General features: G+C 32.9%; 1 protein-coding gene across 2 annotated transcripts in view; it reads left to right on the top strand.

Annotated features, from left to right (window-relative positions):
• Positions 1-20,251, top strand: part of LOC130894054 (diacylglycerol kinase eta) — a 51,862-nt gene that overhangs the window by 14,381 nt on the left and 17,230 nt on the right. For both annotated transcript variants that reach the window (XM_057800596.1, XM_057800597.1), the window contains exons 8-16: positions 105-250; positions 755-990; positions 1,071-1,314; positions 2,355-2,584; positions 4,862-5,057; positions 5,129-5,580; positions 7,142-7,333; positions 7,389-7,741; positions 8,947-9,367. In XM_057800596.1, coding sequence (XP_057656579.1) covers positions 105-250; positions 755-990; positions 1,071-1,314; positions 2,355-2,584; positions 4,862-5,057; positions 5,129-5,580; positions 7,142-7,333; positions 7,389-7,741; positions 8,947-9,367 — 2,470 coding nt within the window. The remainder of the gene's footprint in view (positions 1-104; positions 251-754; positions 991-1,070; positions 1,315-2,354; positions 2,585-4,861; positions 5,058-5,128; positions 5,581-7,141; positions 7,334-7,388; positions 7,742-8,946; positions 9,368-20,251) is intronic.

The raw sequence follows: 20,251 nt of genomic DNA on the forward strand, positions 1-20,251 counted from the left end.
AATATCAAATCAATATATAACTGATATAAATCAAATCGTTATTACGAAAGTGATTATACGAGGGATGTCACAATAATTAACTATTAAAACATTTTTTTTTACAGAAACAGTGCCAAGTAGCAGTATTACCTTTAGGTACGGGCAATGATTTAGCTAGAGTATTAGGTTGGGGAGCTTCCTGTGATGACGATACCCATTTACCACAACTTTTGGACAAATATGAAAAAGCTAGTACCAAAATGTTGGATAGGTAAGTGTAACGAAATTAGTAAAGGCACTGTATATAGTTTCTTGTATCAACAATGGATAAAAAATAATAACTTTTTTTGAGGTTATGTATAAATTTGATTAAAAAATGACGTATCCCATTTTATTGGTTTAATAATTATACGAAGGTTGTTCAATAGTGAGATATTAAATTAAATTAGAAAATTATTGATTTAGAACGTAAACAAATAATAGATTACTATTACAGTTTAATTTTTTATTATATGATTTTTTTGACTCGTATATTATTTCTATCATATCAAAAACTTTTCGTTATTTACACGTGTGCCATTAAATCGTTTCTATTCAAAACTACAGATTGAAATCGAGTTGAAAATATTTTAAAACTGATATGTGGAAAGTTCCATATTGAATTTCGAAATATGTGGGCAGTACAATACGTACAATTTTAAAAAGATCATTAGAACGTCATCGTTGCCATGGTAACATATAAACGAAAAGCGTGTATTTCGATATTTCGTTTCAGGTGGAGTATTATGGCGTTCGAACGCACAATAGCCATGCCAAAGTTATCGTTAACTCCTGGTATTCCAGAAGGACAATTACATAGCCAAATTAGCCAATACGAAGATTCTTTAGTAGGAAATCTGCAGAATATACTACAATCTGATGATACTTCAGTTATTTTGAACTCGTCTAAACGTCTATGCGAAACTGTTAAGGATTTCGCTTCGCAACTGATGGAGAGTTCAATTATGCAAGGTGACTGATCGAAATCTATTTTATCGATTGAAAGCGCGGTAAAATTCGAATTTTTATTTATTTTACGGGTGTTATTGCAGGAGACGAACAGCTGGCCAAAAAGTGTGATATTTTACATCAAAAATTGGAATCGTTGTTGAAGACGTTGACTAGCGAACAAGTAGACGCGACCACGGTGTCAACTCAATATTACGATGAATCGCAAGGACCTGGTAAATCGACTGAGGATACCGATAGCGAAATATCCTTCGATAAAGCCAAAACTGATAAAGTCGAAAAGGATCTCAATAATTTTAATTTCAGAAAACATCGAAGAACATCAAGGTAAGATCGGAAATTGTATATTTTAATATACAGGGGATTATGAAAAATTAGCATTATTATTAAATGAAATTTTTAAATAAATTTCTTGTTTAAAATTACGGGTGGTTCAAGAAAATTTGTTTTAAATAAAAGAAATAACATGGTAGGTAAATAAATTTTGAATAAATATACGGGGGGTTAAAAAAGGGTTTGTGATTAAAAAAATAGAATATTCAAATAGAGTCACTGTTTTAAGGTACCGGGGGGCATAGAAAATAAGTTTAAAGTGAAAAAACAATTATTACAAAATGAAATTTTTGAATCAATTTATTGTCCAACCTTACAGGGTGTTGAAAAAAGGGTTTCTAATAAAAATAATTATGATAAAATAGATTATTCAAATAAATCCACTGTTTCAATTTACAGGGGGTACAAAAAATAGATATTTATGATGAAACTTCATATAAAACAAATCTTTCCATAAATTGACAGTTTTAACTTACAGGATTTTTTAAAAAAGTGGTTAAAAAAAATATTACGCAATTGTATTTTGAAACAGATTTACTATTTTAATATACCTGACGTTTAAAAAATAGTTTGGAATGAACAAACTAACATGAAATATAATTTTCGATTAAATACACAGTTACAGGGGTATACGAAAATATAGTTTTAATGAACAACTATTAAAAATAAAATTTTAAAACTTACAATTCAAACATACCAGGGGTTATAAAAAAGTTTCTTAGAAAATAAAATCGATACAAAATGAAAATTTAGAATAAATATACTAGTTTGGTGTACAGGTTCTTATAAAAAAGTGGTATTAATGAAAAATGAAAAATTTAGATAAAATGACGGTTTTAACATACAGGGTGCTATAAAATATTGATTTCAATAAAAATTTACTGTTTTAATATACCTGGGGTTGTGAAAAAGTTTTCTTCATAATAAAATCAATATAAAATAGAAATTTTAAGTGAAAACACTGATTTGAGATACAGGGGCTCATAAATAAGTTGTCCACGACGTATTAATGATAATCTGAGATTATATTTCAGATTCATGGAACGTGAAAAGGACGCGTTATTACATCGAGCGAATAGCCTGAAGAGGGCTATTCGAAATCTAGTGGAACACACTGAACAAGTGGTCGACGAACAGAATAAGCAATCTGCGGAGGCGATACCGACAGTCAAAATATCCATGAGTGGTGATTTGGATAAAGTCGGATCTCCAACTACTACAAACAAAAGGGATTCCTTGAAACCCATGTCGATAATCGAATCGGGTAAATATTTTGATAACGTATTTTCCTTGTTTTCCTTTTTATCCATTAATTCATTTCGAATGATGAATTATCAGTTGATGATTTACAACGTTGCCAGATGATTTTTACTCGAAAGTTTGTACGAGGGTGAAATGATAAATCCATATTGTGAATTATCAATAGTGATGAGCAACGTTGTCAGTTTGATTGAAAGTTTATATAAAATGATAAATTTCATAAATGAATTATCACAACGTTGCCAGATTGAATGGAAAAATATGTACGAGGTTGTAATGATAAATTTTGATAAAATGATTTGAAGTATCAACTGTGATTTACGATGTTGCCAGTTTGATTGAGAGTTTGTACGAGGTTGAAATCACGAATTATTAATTTAAATTGCAACGTTGCCAGGTTGAATAGCTTAGACGAGGATTAAGCTACTAATTTAAATTGATGCACAGTATACGAGGGTGGAATTATATAATTATCCATTTTGGTTTACAGCGTTGCCAGTCTAATTATTCTACACGAGGGTTATATAATAAATTTGTCCACGCTTATTAATAACTTTGCCGGATCGGTTATTTCGATATTCTATACGAGAGTAATTCGATATAATTAAAGGTAAATTATTAATTGCGATTTACAACGTTGCCAATTTGACTATACTCGAAAGTTTATTCAAGGGTTAATTTATAAATTAGAATTCGTAATTTACTATGTTGCCAGCTCGATTGAAAGTGTATACGAGTGTAAAAAGATTAATTTGAATGATTAATTGTAGTTAATGTTGTCAAATTGATTTACAAATTGTACGAGGGTGAACTGACAAATTTTAATATTAAATTATTGCGTTGATTATAGTTTAAAATTTATACGAGGGTTACATCATAAAATTGAATGATGTAATATAACTTGTAATGTATACGAGGGTGAACCGTTGAAATTAAATGATAAATTGCGATTTAAAATGTTGCCAGTTCGATTAAAAGTTTATACGAGGTTCAAATAATGTTTCATGTATAATTGAAAATGTATACGGGGGTTAACCGATGAAATTGAATGATAAATTGAGATTTACAATGTTGTCAGTTCGATTGAAAGTGTATACGAGGGTGAAATAATGAATTAATTGTAAATTACGACGTTGTTAGTTCGACTACACTCGAAAATATATACGGGGGTTAAATCATAATTTTGAACGATGTAATATAATTTGTAATATATACGAGGGTGAACCGTTGAAATTAAATGATAAATTGAGATTTACAATGTTGCCAGTTCGATTAAAAGTTTATACGAGGTTCAAATAATGTTTCATGTATAATTGAAAATGTATACGGGGGTTAACCGATGAAATTGAATGATAAATTGAGATTTACAATGTTGTCAGTTCGATTGAAAGTGTATACGAGGGTGAAATAATGAATTAATTGTAAATTACGACGTTGTTAGTTCGACTACACTCGAAAATATATACGGGGGTTAAATCATAATTTTGAACGATGTAATATAATTTGTTATATATACGAGGGGGAACCGTTGAAATTGAATGATAAATTGCGATTTAAAATGTTGCCAATTTGATTGAAAGTGTATACGAGGGTGAAATAATTAATTAATTATAAATTACGACGTTGTTAGTTCGACTACATTCGAAAATATATACGGGGGTTAAATCATAAATTTGAACGGTGTAATATAATTTGTTATATATACGAGGGGGAACCGTTGAAATTGAATGATAAATTGCGATTTAAAATGTTGCCAGTTCGATTAAAAGTTTATACGAGGTTCAAATAATGTTTCATGTTTAATTGAAAATGTATACGGGGGTTAAACGATGAAATTGAGATTTACAATGTTGCCAGTTTGATTGAAAGTGTATACGAGGGTGAAATAATGAATTAATTGTAATTTGCGACGTTGTTAGTTCGACTACACTCGAAAATATATACGGGGGTTAAATCATAAATTTGAACGGTGTAATATAATCTGTAATTTACAATGTTGCCGGTTGCAATGAAAGTGTATACGAGGTTCAGATTTTGTTGCCAATTCGATTGAAAGTATATACGAGGGTCAACCGATGAAATTGAATGATGAATTGCGATTTACAATGTTGCCGGTTTGATTATACGAGGATTATATCATAAAAGTTTCAAATTTGATTGTGAAGTGTTTACGGGGGTGAATCGATATATTTCAATGATGATTGTAATTTACAACGTTGCCAGGTTGATTGAATTGGTATTTTTTTACGGAAAACGAACTTTTCTATTGTTATTCGTTTAGGTGGTAGCACCGATATCAGTTCCTGTCCATCCCCTACGAGTTCAATAGTAACGGCTAGATTGGCAAATATTTCTCCGATGCCAGACGTAAGAAGAGACTCGACTTTCGGCGTCGAAGAATCGGATTTATTGACGTTACCGGTACCCGAAGGGTTCGCAGACAGTCGAAGAGCCAGCCAAGTACAACAACAACAGAAGTATGTTGTCGTTAATATATACCGTATACCTCCGTATAGTGATTTCTTTTTTTTTTTGGGGAAAATTTCAGTTGGGAATCCAGCACCGATAAAATTCTCGTTGAAACGGCGACGTCGTTGATGAAAATCGAAATGGAACAGAATACGATCGAAGAAGAAGGAGAAAAAGAAGACAAAGAATCGAATGCGAAATTAATCGATGCGAAACCGGTAGAGGACGACGAAAAAGAATCTAGCAGCATCCTATCGGCGATATCTAACGAAGAAGTGAGCATAACGTCAGAAATATTGGATCAAAAATCGTTTGCGCCGCGCAAGGGCAGCGACGGGGACGATTTGAACGGTCACATTTGCCACATAGATTCACCAGAAACCGATACGTACCATTCCACGTCGGACGTCATCCATGGTGAGTCTTTAATGGATGATATTAGTTCCATGTTAGGTGAAGTTAATGGATACGGGCTGGATAGTATCGATAATACATACACTGACGATACGACGTTGTTTCCGAGCGATTTAGGTAAGGGGGAAACTAATACTACGTCATATCCGGGATGTTCCTGTATATTTTTCACACAAATTAAGTCTAATTATCAGAAAAACATCGCTTCTTATGCGCTTCTTTTTTTTTATAAAAGGGGGGAATATAATCACCGTAATTTGCCGTTTTTTTTTTACAATCTATTGAAGAATTTTTTTAAGAGCTCAATAATTTTTTATTTTTTTTTTTGAAACTCTCACCCTCACTCTCACTATAGCTATCGAAATTTCCAAAAAAAAAGAACGAAATTTTCAAAAATTTCTTTAAATTCCAAAACAAAAATCGGGAAAAATCACGAAATTTTCTATATAAACATTACGTCCAGCACCGGTAGCTATGAATATATTATTAGGAAGCTAGTGACGTTACGATTAACAGTAACTTTGTTTGGGACACCCTTTACTAAACTGAAATTAGTGAAATTTCCGAAAATTCATTTTGGTATTTACAAAAAATCCAAAACGTTAGAAGATTTTGGAAAAACAAAATTATTTTCGAAATGATGTTAAATGTATTCGATTTTCGTTAAAATTTTCAAAAATTCATGAAAAATACCACAAATCCACTTATCTTCATTTCTTTCCGCCCTCGTAAATTTAAAAAAAAAAACATTTTTCCCTTTATCGATCGGAGTTCATAGAAATTTCGAAAAGTTGATTAAAATTTCAAAAAGAAAACGAAACAGTTCAAACATTTTCAGTGCGTTACTCGGATTTTTCAAAAAATAACATAAATCTCTTCGATTTTCATAATATTGCTCTAAATTCCTTAAAAAATTCATATAATAAAAAAAATTTTTAGACAAACATCCTTTAAACCCCCCGTAACCATCGACACCATAATACACCATAGGAAAATGGTTCACGATTAATTATCACTTTATTGAGACACCCTATAAAAGTCCGAAAGATTTTCGAAAAAAAATTAAGTTATTTTCAAAAAAAATTCCAAAAACATACATATAATCGTCAAAAACCTAAAGTATTAAATTTTCCTATATATTCATTTCATTTAACCCTCGTAACTTCTACACCCGCATTAAAACACCAGTACGATAAGAAACTAGTGGCTAAATACCACGTATACGATAGTAAAGTCATTTTTGGGACATCCTATATAAAACATACAATACGTGAAAATCTTGTAATTAACGTTAAAGCGCATGTCTGTTTCGAATTAGTGTAAAATACATCTATTAACACCCCCCCCCTTCTATTCCTCCTTGAACTTGTCATATGTCAATTAGTCTCATTTTTAAGTACCCAAATTTGGATTTCAATTGTTCAAAAAATGTTTATAAATAAATATTGGTGACTATATTCCCCAACTACTCAGTACTTAGAGTTAATAGTGTAAAGTAAAACACATTTAGTTGCATGTTTTGTTAAAATTATTATCAATATAAATAAAGTCGTCCTTCATTCAATATCCCCACCACACTATATTAAATTTGTTTATTTTTGCAACTGCAACCCCTGTATGTTTAATATTCCACAACTTCACATACCACTCAATCAAAAGGGTAATTTTTATTTTGTAGAACGTAAAATGAGTTTAAAACGAAATTCATTGGAAAGAAAACTTCGCGTTTCCAGACAAAAAGATTCAAACCTAGATGAAGACGCGCAATTCGGTTTCGAAAATAAGGCGTTCATGCCCCAACACGGTTACTTAGATAATAAAACTGAATCCGAACCACCTCGATATTGCAGTCTCGCCAAATTCGTCGAAGGTAACTAACAAACATGGCGGTTTACATCGTTGCCACGTTGCAATATTTTTTACAGGTAACGACATCGCTAGGAGATCCTTCAAACGACACACATCGTCAATAAAAAAATCAAAATGCGAATCAACAGTCACGCAACAAATCACTTTAATCGAAGAATCCGAAATATTATCGCCGAGCCTTCACGATAGCCAGAACAATTTAAACACGATACACAAGATATCATCGAACCATACCTTCAACGTCATAATCATGGATAAATTTAAGGAAATTTCCAACGATTTAGAACGAAATGGAAACGAAGATGCACGAGATAAAGAATCCGAAATAAAAGATAACGAAAACGAGAAGGATAATTTAGGCGGTAAAGAAAAAGAAATACTTGAAAACGGCGATGAAAAAGAAGAATGGGTAAGTACTAGTGTTTGAAGCATGATTCGTTATTAAAATTTGTCACGCGTTAGTTCTGATTGGAGGTAAACACTAGAGCACGTCAAATTTAAAAATAAGTATCGGATTTTAACGAATTGAAAAAGACGCGGCAACCTCGCACTACAACGAAGTCTAGTGACGTTGAATTTGAAGTTAATACTTACAAGATCGTAAAAAGTAATTAATACTTGCAGATTTTTGTAAATAAGTAATTTCATTTTAATAAAAAAAATGAGTTACATTTGTTTTAAAAATTTATCGTATTTTGAGAATGTATGTCATCGACACACAAACAGAATATACTTGGACGAGTTCATTATTTCTTATGAGTGGTGTTAATATAGTCAATCAATTGATTTTTAATTTATCGTATAAACTATTGGCGTGTTTCTGAATTTTTTAATTCCTTCTTCTTTGTATATTTCATACTAAAATTTATTAGTTTTTTTTTTGTTTTCCAACGAGAACTGAAAATAACTTTATATTCTATATGACTAATTTTAAATAGACGTTAATATTCTAGATAGGGAAACGTTATACTAATCTGGAAAGTTCATAGTTGATTAAATTTCGGGTATAAATAATTTAAAAAGAATTTAGTGATGATTTTTATATTAAAAAAATGCGTAAATGAAAAAATTTTGAACTCAAATTAGTAATAAAAAGTAAATAAATATGACGACAGTCTCCATTTCGACAATAATTTCATATTGAAAATGTCTAAGTAGGCTTTATATCGTAAACTACTTTCGAAATACGAAGTTTTTGTTATTTTTCTATAATAACTATGAGAGTTAATTGATTCAAAATAGTTCCTTGATTTTCATAGCGTTTCACAGTTTACAGTGTAACGCCAGATACGAATGCTTTTAGACATGTGCAGTAGCAACCAAAATGGCTGCCGACCAGCGTATTAATGACTCATATCAAAGATATTGAAATGAACTAAAAAAGGCGTCGAAAGTCATAGAAAATGATTAGACGAAAATGTCTGGTTTATTATATTCACAGTGTTGCCATATCTTCGTATAATAATATAGTGTCGTAAATTTTTTTATGGATTTAATAAAAACTCTAGTGTTTACTCCTATTCGATGTGGATGTGCAATAGAAACGCAGTGGCATGCGCAACCCGCTAAATTAGTGCTAATATTGCTGAAAGGGGCAACTCTCCATCATTTCAGCGTAAATTTCCCCAAGTAAGCGTAATAGTAGAACCCCCATCTCCCGTCCTCACCGAGCAGATGCGCTCGGAACGCATGGGGCACATCCGTATAGAAATCGAAGGCGATGTAGATCCGGAATTAGAGATGCTTTGTTCGAAGGCGGATCGTCTGACGGAGAAATCAACGAGCAACGCCAGTTCAAATTCAAATTTGTTGGGCGTGAATCCGGAACATTTCCTCGTCAGATCTCCGGCGGCGACCAGAAGAATTTCTTGTTGCAGCATGTTGAATCCGACGGAATCGGCCGCTTTGGCAGCCGCCGCAAATACGAGCAAGTTCTACGAAGCCGCCGCGGAGAAGAAAGATCCCGATAAAAAAGAAGAAAAAGAGAAGAAACTACCGATAATTAATCCTTTAGTTAGACTACCTACTTGGCCAGGTTTGTTATATGAATTTATTTTTGTTAAGGACGTTATACACTTGACCGTACCGTCGTGCAGCAATTGAAAAATATCAACTCAAAGGCAATTACGTTTTAAATTATTTTAGGTTTATATTATTCACGAAAATTCAACGCAATTTTGAATTTTATTAAATTCTTTTCTAATAACTCGTTATCGTGATCAATTTGAGGTGAGGTCCCGTGTGAATCGGCCTTAAATATCAACTTTAAGGTGCCACGTATTCCATTACTTTAGTTCCATTCACGATTTATTACGAAAATTCAACCCAAAATGAATTTTTGAAAAAAAAATCAAATAACTCGTTATCGTGATCAATTTGCGGTGAGGTCCCGTGTGAATCGGCATTAAATATCAACTTTAAGGTGCCACGTATTCCATTACTTTAGTTCCATTCACGATTTATTACGAAAATTCAACCCAAAATGAATTTTTGAAAAAAAAATCAAATAACTCGTTATCGTGATCAATTTGCGGTGAGGTCCCGTGTGAATCGGCATTAAATATCAACTTTAAGGTGCCACGTATTCCATTACTTTAGTTCCATTCACGATTTATTACGAAAATTCAACCCAAATATGAATTTTTGAAAAAAAAAATCAAATAACTCGTTATCGTGATCAATTTGCGGTGAGGTCCCATGTGAATCGGCATTAAATATCAACTTTAAGGTGCCACGTATTCCATTACTTTAGTTCCATTCACGATTTATTACGAAAATTCAACCCAAATATGAATTTTTGAAAAAAAAAATCAAATAACTCGTTATCGTGATCAATTTGCGGTGAGGTCCCGTGTGAATCGGCCTTAAATATCAACTTTAAGGTGCCACGTATTCCATTACTTCAGTTCCATTCACGATTTATTACGAAAATTCAACCCAAATATGAATTTTTGAAAAAAAAAATCAAATACCTCGTTATCGTGATCAATTTGCGGTGAGGTCCCGTGTGAATCGGCCTTAAATATCAACTTTAAGGTGCCACGTATTCCATTACTTCAGTTCCATTCACGATTTATTACGAAAATTCAACCCAAATATGAATTTTTGAAAAAAAAAATCAAATAACTCGTTATCGTGATCAATTTGCGGTGAGGTCCCGTGTGAATCGGCCTTAAATATCAACTTTAAGGTGCCACGTATTCCATTACTTCAGTTCCATTCACGATTTATTACGAAAATTCAACCCAAATATGAATTTTGGAAAAAAAAAAATCAAATAACTCGTTATCGTGATCAATTTGCGGTGAGGTCCCATGTGAATTAAATATCAACTTTAAGGTGCCACGTATTCCATTACTTTAGTTCCATTCACGATTTATTACGAAAATTCAACCCAAATATGAATTTTTGAAAAAAAAAATCAAATAACTCGTTATCGTGATCAATTTGCGGTGAGGTCCCATGTGAATCGGCATTAAATATCAACTTTAAGGTGCCACGTATTCCATTACTTTAGTTCCATTCACGATTTATTACGAAAATTCAACCCAAATATGAATTTTTGAAAAAAAAAATCAAATACCTCGTTATCGTGATCAATTTGCGGTGAGGTCCCGTGTGAATCGGCCTTAAATATCAACTTTAAGGTGCCACGTATTCCATTACTTCAGTTCCATTCACGATTTATTACGAAAATTCAACCCAAATATGAATTTTTGAAAAAAAAAATCAAATACCTCGTTATCGTGATCAATTTGCGGTGAGGTCCCGTGTGAATCGGCCTTAAATATCAACTTTAAGGTGCCACGTATTCCATTACTTCAGTTCCATTCACGATTTATTACGAAAATTCAACCCAAATATGAATTTTTGAAAAAAAAAATCAAATACCTCGTTATCGTGATCAATTTGCGGTGAGGTCCCGTGTGAATCGGCCTTAAATATCAACTTTAAGGTGCCACGTATTCCATTACTTCAGTTCCATTCACGATTTATTACGAAAATTCAACCCAAATATGAATTTTTGAAAAAAAAAATCAAATAACTCGTTATCGTGATCAATTTGCGGTGAGGTCCCGTGTGAATCGGCCTTAAATATCAACTTTAAGGTGCCACGTATTCCATTACTTCAGTTCCATTCACGATTTATTACGAAAATTCAACCCAAATATGAATTTTGGAAAAAAAAAAATCAAATAACTCGTTATCGTGATCAATTTGCGGTGAGGTCCCATGTGAATTAAATATCAACTTTAAGGTGCCACGTATTCCATTACTTCAGTTCCATTCACGATTTATTACGAAAATTCAACCCAAATATGAATTTTTGAAAAAAAAAATCAAATACCTCGTTATCGTGATCAATTTGCGGTGAGGTCCCGTGTGAATCGGCCTTAAATATCAACTTTAAGGTGCCACGTATTCCATTACTTCAGTTCCATTCACGATTTATTACGAAAATTCAACCCAAATATGAATTTTGGAAAAAAAAAAATCAAATAACTCGTTATCGTGATCAATTTGCGGTGAGGTCCCATGTGAATTAAATATCAACTTTAAGGTGCCACGTATTCCATTACTTTAGTTCCATTCACGATTTATTACGAAAATTCAACCCAAATATGAATTTTTGAAAAAAAAAATCAAATAACTCGTTATCGTGATCAATTTGCGGTGAGGTCCCGTGTGAATCGGCCTTAAATATCAACTTTAAGGTGCCACGTATTCCATTACTTTAGTTCCATTCACGATTTATTACGAAAATTCAACCCAAAATGAATTTTTGAAAAAAAAATCAAATAACTCGTTATCGTGATCAATTTGCGGTGAGGTCCCGTGTGAATCGGCATTAAATATCAACTTTAAGGTGCCACGTATTCCATTACTTTAGTTCCATTCACGATTTATTACGAAAATTCAACCCAAAATGAATTTTTGAAAAAAAAATCAAATAACTCGTTATCGTGATCAATTTGCGGTGAGGTCCCGTGTGAATCGGCATTAAATATCAACTTTAAGGTGCCACGTATTCCATTACTTTAGTTCCATTCACGATTTATTACGAAAATTCAACCCAAAATGAATTTTTGAAAAAAAAATCAAATAACTCGTTATCGTGATCAATTTGCGGTGAGGTCCCGTGTGAATCGGCATTAAATATCAACTTTAAGGTGCCACGTATTCCATTACTTTAGTTCCATTCACGATTTATTACGAAAATTCAACCCAAATATGAATTTTTGAAAAAAAAAATCAAATAACTCGTTATCGTGATCAATTTGCGGTGAGGTCCCATGTGAATCGGCATTAAATATCAACTTTAAGGTGCCACGTATTCCATTACTTTAGTTCCATTCACGATTTATTACGAAAATTCAACCCAAATATGAATTTTTGAAAAAAAAAATCAAATACCTCGTTATCGTGATCAATTTGCGGTGAGGTCCCGTGTGAATCGGCCTTAAATATCAACTTTAAGGTGCCACGTATTCCATTACTTCAGTTCCATTCACGATTTATTACGAAAATTCAACCCAAATATGAATTTTTGAAAAAAAAAATCAAATACCTCGTTATCGTGATCAATTTGCGGTGAGGTCCCGTGTGAATCGGCCTTAAATATCAACTTTAAGGTGCCACGTATTCCATTACTTCAGTTCCATTCACGATTTATTACGAAAATTCAACCCAAATATGAATTTTTGAAAAAAAAAATCAAATAACTCGTTATCGTGATCAATTTGCGGTGAGGTCCCGTGTGAATCGGCCTTAAATATCAACTTTAAGGTGCCACGTATTCCATTACTTCAGTTCCATTCACGATTTATTACGAAAATTCAACCCAAATATGAATTTTGGAAAAAAAAAATCAAATAACTCGTTATCGTGATCAATTTGCGGTGAGGTCCCATGTGAATTAAATATCAACTTTAAGGTGCCACGTATTCCATTACTTTAGTTCCATTCACGATTTATTACGAAAATTCAACCCAAAATAAATTTTTGAAAAAAAAATCAAATAACTCGTTATCGTGATCAATTTGCGGTGAGCTCCTATGAGAATCGGCCTTAAATATCAACTTAGAGGCGCCACGTATTCCATTACTTCAGTTCCATTCACGATTTATTACGAAAATTCAACCCAAATATGAATTTTTGAAAAAAAAAATCAAATAACTCGTTATCGTGATCAATTTGCGGTGAGGTCCCGTGTGAATCGGCCTTAAATATCAACTTTAAGGTGCCACGTATTCCATTACTTTAGTTCCATTCACGATTTATTACGAAAATTCAACCCAAATATGAATTTTTGAAAAAAAAAATCAAATAACTCGTTATCGTGATCAATTTGCGGTGAGGTCCCGTGTGAATCGGCCTTAAATATCAACTTTAAGGTGCCACGTATTCCATTACTTCAGTTCCATTCACGATTTATTACGAAAATTCAACCCAAATATGAATTTTTGAAAAAAAAAATCAAATAACTCGTTATCGTGATCAATTTGCGGTGAGGTCCCGTGTGAATCGGCCTTAAATATCAACTTTAAGGTGCCACGTATTCCATTACTTCAGTTCAATTCACGATTTATTACGAAAATTCAACCCAAATATGAATTTTTGAAAAAAAAAATCAAATAACTCGTTATCGTGATCAATTTGCGGTGAGGTCCCGTGTGAATCGGCCTTAAATATCAACTTTAAGGTGCCACGTATTCCATTACTTTAGTTCCATTCACGATTTATTACGAAAATTCAACCCAAATATGAATTTTTGAAAAAAAAAATCAAATACCTCGTTATCGTGATCAATTTGCGGTGAGGTCCCGTGTGAATCGGCCTTAAATATCAACTTTAAGGTGCCACGTATTCCATTACTTCAGTTCCATTCACGATTTATTACGAAAATTCAACCCAAATATGAATTTTTGAAAAAAAAAATCAAATACCTCGTTATCGTGATCAATTTGCGGTGAGGTCCCGTGTGAATCGGCCTTAAATATCAACTTTAAGGTGCCACGTATTCCATTACTTCAGTTCCATTCACGATTTATTACGAAAATTCAACCCAAATATGAATTTTTGAAAAAAAAAATCAAATAACTCGTTATCGTGATCAATTTGCGGTGAGGTCCCGTGTGAATCGGCCTTAAATATCAACTTTAAGGTGCCACGTATTCCATTACTTCAGTTTCATTCACGATTTATTACGAAAATTCAACCCAAATATGAATTTTGGAAAAAAAAAATCAAATAACTCGTTATCGTGATCAATTTGCGGTGAGGTCCCATGTGAATTAAATATCAACTTTAAGGTGCCACGTATTCCATTACTTTAGTTCCATTCACGATTTATTACGAAAATTCAACCCAAAATAAATTTTTGAAAAAAAAATCAAATAACTCGTTATCGTGATCAATTTGCGGTGAGGTCCCGTGTGAATCGGCCTTAAATATCAACTTTAAGGTGCCACGTATTCCATTACTTTAGTTCCATTCACGATTTATTACGAAAATTCAACCCAAATATGAATTTTTGAAAAAAAAAATCAAATAACTCGTTATCGTGATCAATTTGCGGTGAGCTCCCATGAGAATCGGCCTTAAATATCAACTTAGAGGCGCCACGTATTCCATTACTTCAGTTCCATTCACGATTTATTACGAAAATTCAACCCAAATATGAATTTTTGAAAAAAAAAATCAAATAACTCGTTATCGTGATCAATTTGCGGTGAGGTCCCGTGTGAATCGGCCTTAAATATCAACTTTAAGGTGCCACGTATTCCATTACTTTAGTTCCATTCACGATTTATTACGAAAATTCAACCCAAATATGAATTTTTGAAAAAAAAAATCAAATAACTCGTTATCGTGATCAATTTGCGGTGAGGTCCCGTGTGAATCGGCCTTAAATATCAACTTTAAGGTGCCACGTATTCCATTACTTCAGTTCCATTCACGATTTATTACGAAAATTCAACCCAAATATGAATTTTTGAAAAAAAAAATCAATTAACTCGTTATCGTGATCAATTTGCGGTGAGGTCCCGTGTGAATCGGCCTTAAATATCAACTTTAAGGTGCCACGTATTCCATTACTTCAGTTCCATTCACGATTTATTACGAAAATTCAACCCAAATATGAATTTTTGAAAAAAAAATCAAATAACTCGTTATCGTGATCAATTTGCGGTGAGGTCCCATGTGAATCGGCATTAAATATCAACTTTAAGGTGCCACGTATTCCATTACTTTAGTTCCATTCACGATTTATTACGAAAATTCAACCCAAATATGAATTTTTGAAAAAAAAAATCAAATACCTCGTTATCGTGATCAATTTGCGGTGAGGTCCCGTGTGAATCGGCCTTAAATATCAACTTTAAGGTGCCACGTATTCCATTACTTCAGTTCCATTCACGATTTATTACGAAAATTCAACCCAAATATGAATTTTTGAAAAAAAAATCAAATAACTCGTTATCGTGATCAATTTGCGGTGAGGTCCCATGTGAATCGGCATTAAATATCAACTTTAAGGTGCCACGTATTCCATTACTTTAGTTCCATTCACGATTTATTACGAAAATTCAACCCAAATATGAATTTTTGAAAAAAAAAATCAAATACCTCGTTATCGTGATCAATTTGCGGTGAGGTCCCGTGTGAATCGGCCTTAAATATCAACTTTAAGGTGCCACGTATTCCATTACTTCAGTTCCATTCACGATTTATTACGAAAATTCAACCCAAATATGAATTTTTGAAAAAAAAAATCAAATAACTCGTTATCGTGATCAATTTGCGGTGAGGTCCCATGTGAATCGGCATTAAATATCAACTTTAAGGTGCCACGTATTCCATTACTTTAGTTCCATTCACGATTTATTACGAAAATTCAACCCAAATATGAATTTTTGAAAAAAAAATCAAATAACTCGTTATCGTGATCAATTTGCGGTGAGGTCCCGTGTGAATCGGCCTTAAATATCAACTTTAAGGTGCCACGTATTCCATTACTTCAGTTCCATTCACGATTTATTACGAAAATTCAACCCAAATATGAATTTTTGAAAAAAAAAATCAAATAACTCGTTATCGTGATCAATTTGCGGTGAGGTCCCATGTGAATCGGCATTAAATATCAACTTTAAGGTGCCACGTATTCCATTACTTTAGTTCCATTCACGATTTATTACGAAAATTCAACCCAAATATGAATTTTTGAAAAAAAAATCAAATAACTCGTTATCGTGATCAATTTGCGGTGAGGTCCCATGTGAATCGGCATTAAATATCAACTTTAAGGTGCCACGTATTCCATTACTTTAGTTCCATTCACGATTTATTACGAAAATTCAACCCAAATATGAATTTTTGAAAAAAAAAATCAAATAACTCGTTATCGTGATCAATTTGCGGTGAGGTCCCGTGTGAATCGGCCTTAAATATCAACTTTAAGGTGCCACGTATTCCATTACTTCAGTTCCATTCACGATTTATTACGAAAATTCAACCCAAATATGAATTTTTGAAAAAAAAAATCAAATAACTCGTTATCGTGATCAATTTGCGGTGAGGTCCCGTGTGAATCGGCCTTAAATATCAACTTTAAGGTGCCACGTATTCCATTACTTCAGTTCCATTCACGATTTATTACGAAAATTCAACCCAAATATGAATTTTTGAAAAAAAAAATCAAATAACTCGTTATCGTGATCAATTTGCGGTGAGGTCCCATGTGAATCGGCATTAAATATCAACTTTAAGGTGCCACGTATTCCATTACTTTAGTTCCATTCACGATTTATTACGAAAATTCAACCCAAATATGAATTTTTGAAAAAAAAAATCAAATAACTCGTTATCGTGATCAATTTGCGGTGAGGTCCCGTGTGAATCGGCCTTAAATATCAACTTTAAGGTGCCACGTATTCCATTACTTCAGTTCCATTCACGATTTATTACGAAAATTCAACCCAAATATGAATTTTTGAAAAAAAAAATCAAATAACTCGTTATCGTGATCAATTTGCGGTGAGGTCCCGTGTGAATCGGCCTTAAATATCAACTTTAAGGTGCCACGTATTCCATTACTTCAGTTCCATTCACGATTTATTACGAAAATTCAACCCAAATATGAATTTTTGAAAAAAAAAATCAAATAACTCGTTATCGTGATCAATTTGCGGTGAGGTCCCATGTGAATCGGCATTAAATATCAACTTTAAGGTGCCACGTATTCCATTACTTTAGTTCCATTCACGATTTATTACGAAAATTCAACCCAAATATGAATTTTTGAAAAAAAAATCAAATAACTCGTTATCGTGATCAATTTGCGGTGAGGTCCCATGTGAATCGGCATTAAATATCAACTTTAAGGTGCCACGTATTCCATTACTTTAGTTCCATTCACGATTTATTACGAAAATTCAACCCAAATATGAATTTTTGAAAAAAAAAATCAAATAACTCGTTATCGTGATCAATTTGCGGTGAGGTCCCGTGTGAATCGGCCTTAAATATCAACTTTAAGGTGCCACGTATTCCATTACTTCAGTTCCATTCACGATTTATTACGAAAATTCAACCCAAATATGAATTTTTGAAAAAAAAAATCAAATAACTCGTTATCGTGATCAATTTGCGGTGAGGTCCCATGTGAATCGGCATTAAATATCAACTTTAAGGTGCCACGTATTCCATTACTTTAGTTCCATTCACGATTTATTACGAAAATTCAACCCAAATATGAATTTTTGAAAAAAAAATCAAATAACTCGTTATCGTGATCAATTTGCGGTGAGGTCCCATGTGAATCGGCATTAAATATCAACTTTAAGGTGCCACGTATTCCATTACTTTAGTTCCATTCACGATTTATTACGAAAATTCAACCCAAATATGAATTTTTGAAAAAAAAATCAAATAACTCGTTATCGTGATCAATTTGAGGTGAGGTCCCGTGTGAATCGGCCTTAAATATCAACTTTAAGGTGCCACGTATTCCATTACTTTAGTTCCATTCACGATTTATTACGAAAATTCAACCCAAATATGAATTTTTGAAAGAAAAAATCAAATAACTCGTTATCGTGATCAATTTGCGGTGAGGTCCCGTGTAAATCGGCCTTAAATATCAACTTTAAGGTGCCACGTATTCCATTACTTCAGTTCCATTCACGATTTATTACGAAAATTCAACCCAAATATGAATTTTTGAAAAAAAAAATCAAATAACTCGTTATCGTGATCAATTTGCGGTGAGGTCCCGTGTGAATCGGCCTTAAATATCAACTTTAAGGTGCCACGTATTCCATTACTTCAGTTCCATTCACGATTTATTACGAAAATTCAACCCAAATATGAATTTTTGAAAAAAAAAATCAAATAACTCGTTATCGTGATCAATTTGCGGTGAGGTCCCGTGTGAATCGGCCTTAAATATCAACTTTAAGGTGCCACGTATTCCATTACTTCAGTTCCATTCACGATTTATTACGAAAATTCAACCCAAATATGAATTTTTGAAAAAAAAAATCAAATAACTCGTTATCGTGATCAATTTGCGGTGAGGTCCCGTGTGAATCGGCCTTAAATATCAACTTTAAGGTGCCACGTATTCCATTACTTCAGTTCCATTCACGATTTATTACGAAAATTCAACCCAAATATGAATTTTTGAAAAAAAAAATCAAATAACTCGTTATCGTGATCAATTTGAGGTGAGGTCCCGTGTGAATCGGCATTAAATATCAACTTTAAGGTGCCACGTATTCCATTACTTTAGTTCCATTCACGATTTATTACGAAAATTCAACCCAAATATGAATTTTTGAAAAAAAAATCAAATAACTCGTTATCGTGATCAATTTGAGGTGAGGTCCCGTGTGAATCGGCCTTAAATATCAACTTTAAGGTGCCACGTATTCCATTACTTTAGTTCCATTCACGATTTATTACGAAAATTCAACCCAAATATGAATTTTTGAAAAAAAAAATCAAATAACTCGTTATCGTGATCAATTTGCGGTGAGGTCCCGTGTGAATCGGCCTTAAATATCAACTTTAAGGTGCCACGTATTCCATTACTTCAGTTCCATTCACGATTTATTACGAAAATTCAACCCAAATATGAATTTTTGAAAAAAAAAATCAAATAACTCGTTATCGTGATCAATTTGCGGTGAGGTCCCGTGTGAATCGGCCTTAAATATCAACTTTAAGGTGCCACGTATTCCATTACTTCAGTTCCATTCACGATTTATTACGAAAATTCAACCCAAATATGAATTTTTGAAAAAAAAAATCAAATAACTCGTTATCGTGATCAATTTGCGGTGAGGTCCCGTGTGAATCGGCCTTAAATATCAACTTTAAGGTGCCACGTATTCCATTACTTCAGTTCCATTCACGATTTATTACGAAAATTCAACCCAAATATGAATTTTTGAAAAAAAAAATCAAATAACTCGTTATCGTGATCAATTTGCGGTGAGGTCCCGTGTGAATCGGCCTTAAATATCAACTTTAAGGTGCCACGTATTCCATTACTTCAGTTCCATTCACGATTTATTACGAAAATTCAACCCAAATATGAATTTTTGAAAAAAAAAATCAAATAACTCGTTATCGTGATCAATTTGAGGTGAGGTCCCGTGTGAATCGGCATTAAATATCAACTTTAAGGTGCCACGTATTCCATTACTTTAGTTCCATTCACGATTTATTACGAAAATTCAACCCAAATATGAATTTTTGAAAAAAAAATCAAATAACTCGTTATCGTGATCAATTTGAGGTGAGGTCCCGTGTGAATCGGCCTTAAATATCAACTTTAAGGTGCCACGTATTCCATTACTTTAGTTCCATTCACGATTTATTACGAAAATTCAACCCAAATATGAATTTTTGA

This window comes from Diorhabda carinulata, chromosome 5 (assembly GCF_026250575.1).
Source record: "Diorhabda carinulata isolate Delta chromosome 5, icDioCari1.1, whole genome shotgun sequence".
NCBI classification, from domain to species: Eukaryota; Metazoa; Arthropoda; class Insecta; order Coleoptera; family Chrysomelidae; genus Diorhabda; species Diorhabda carinulata.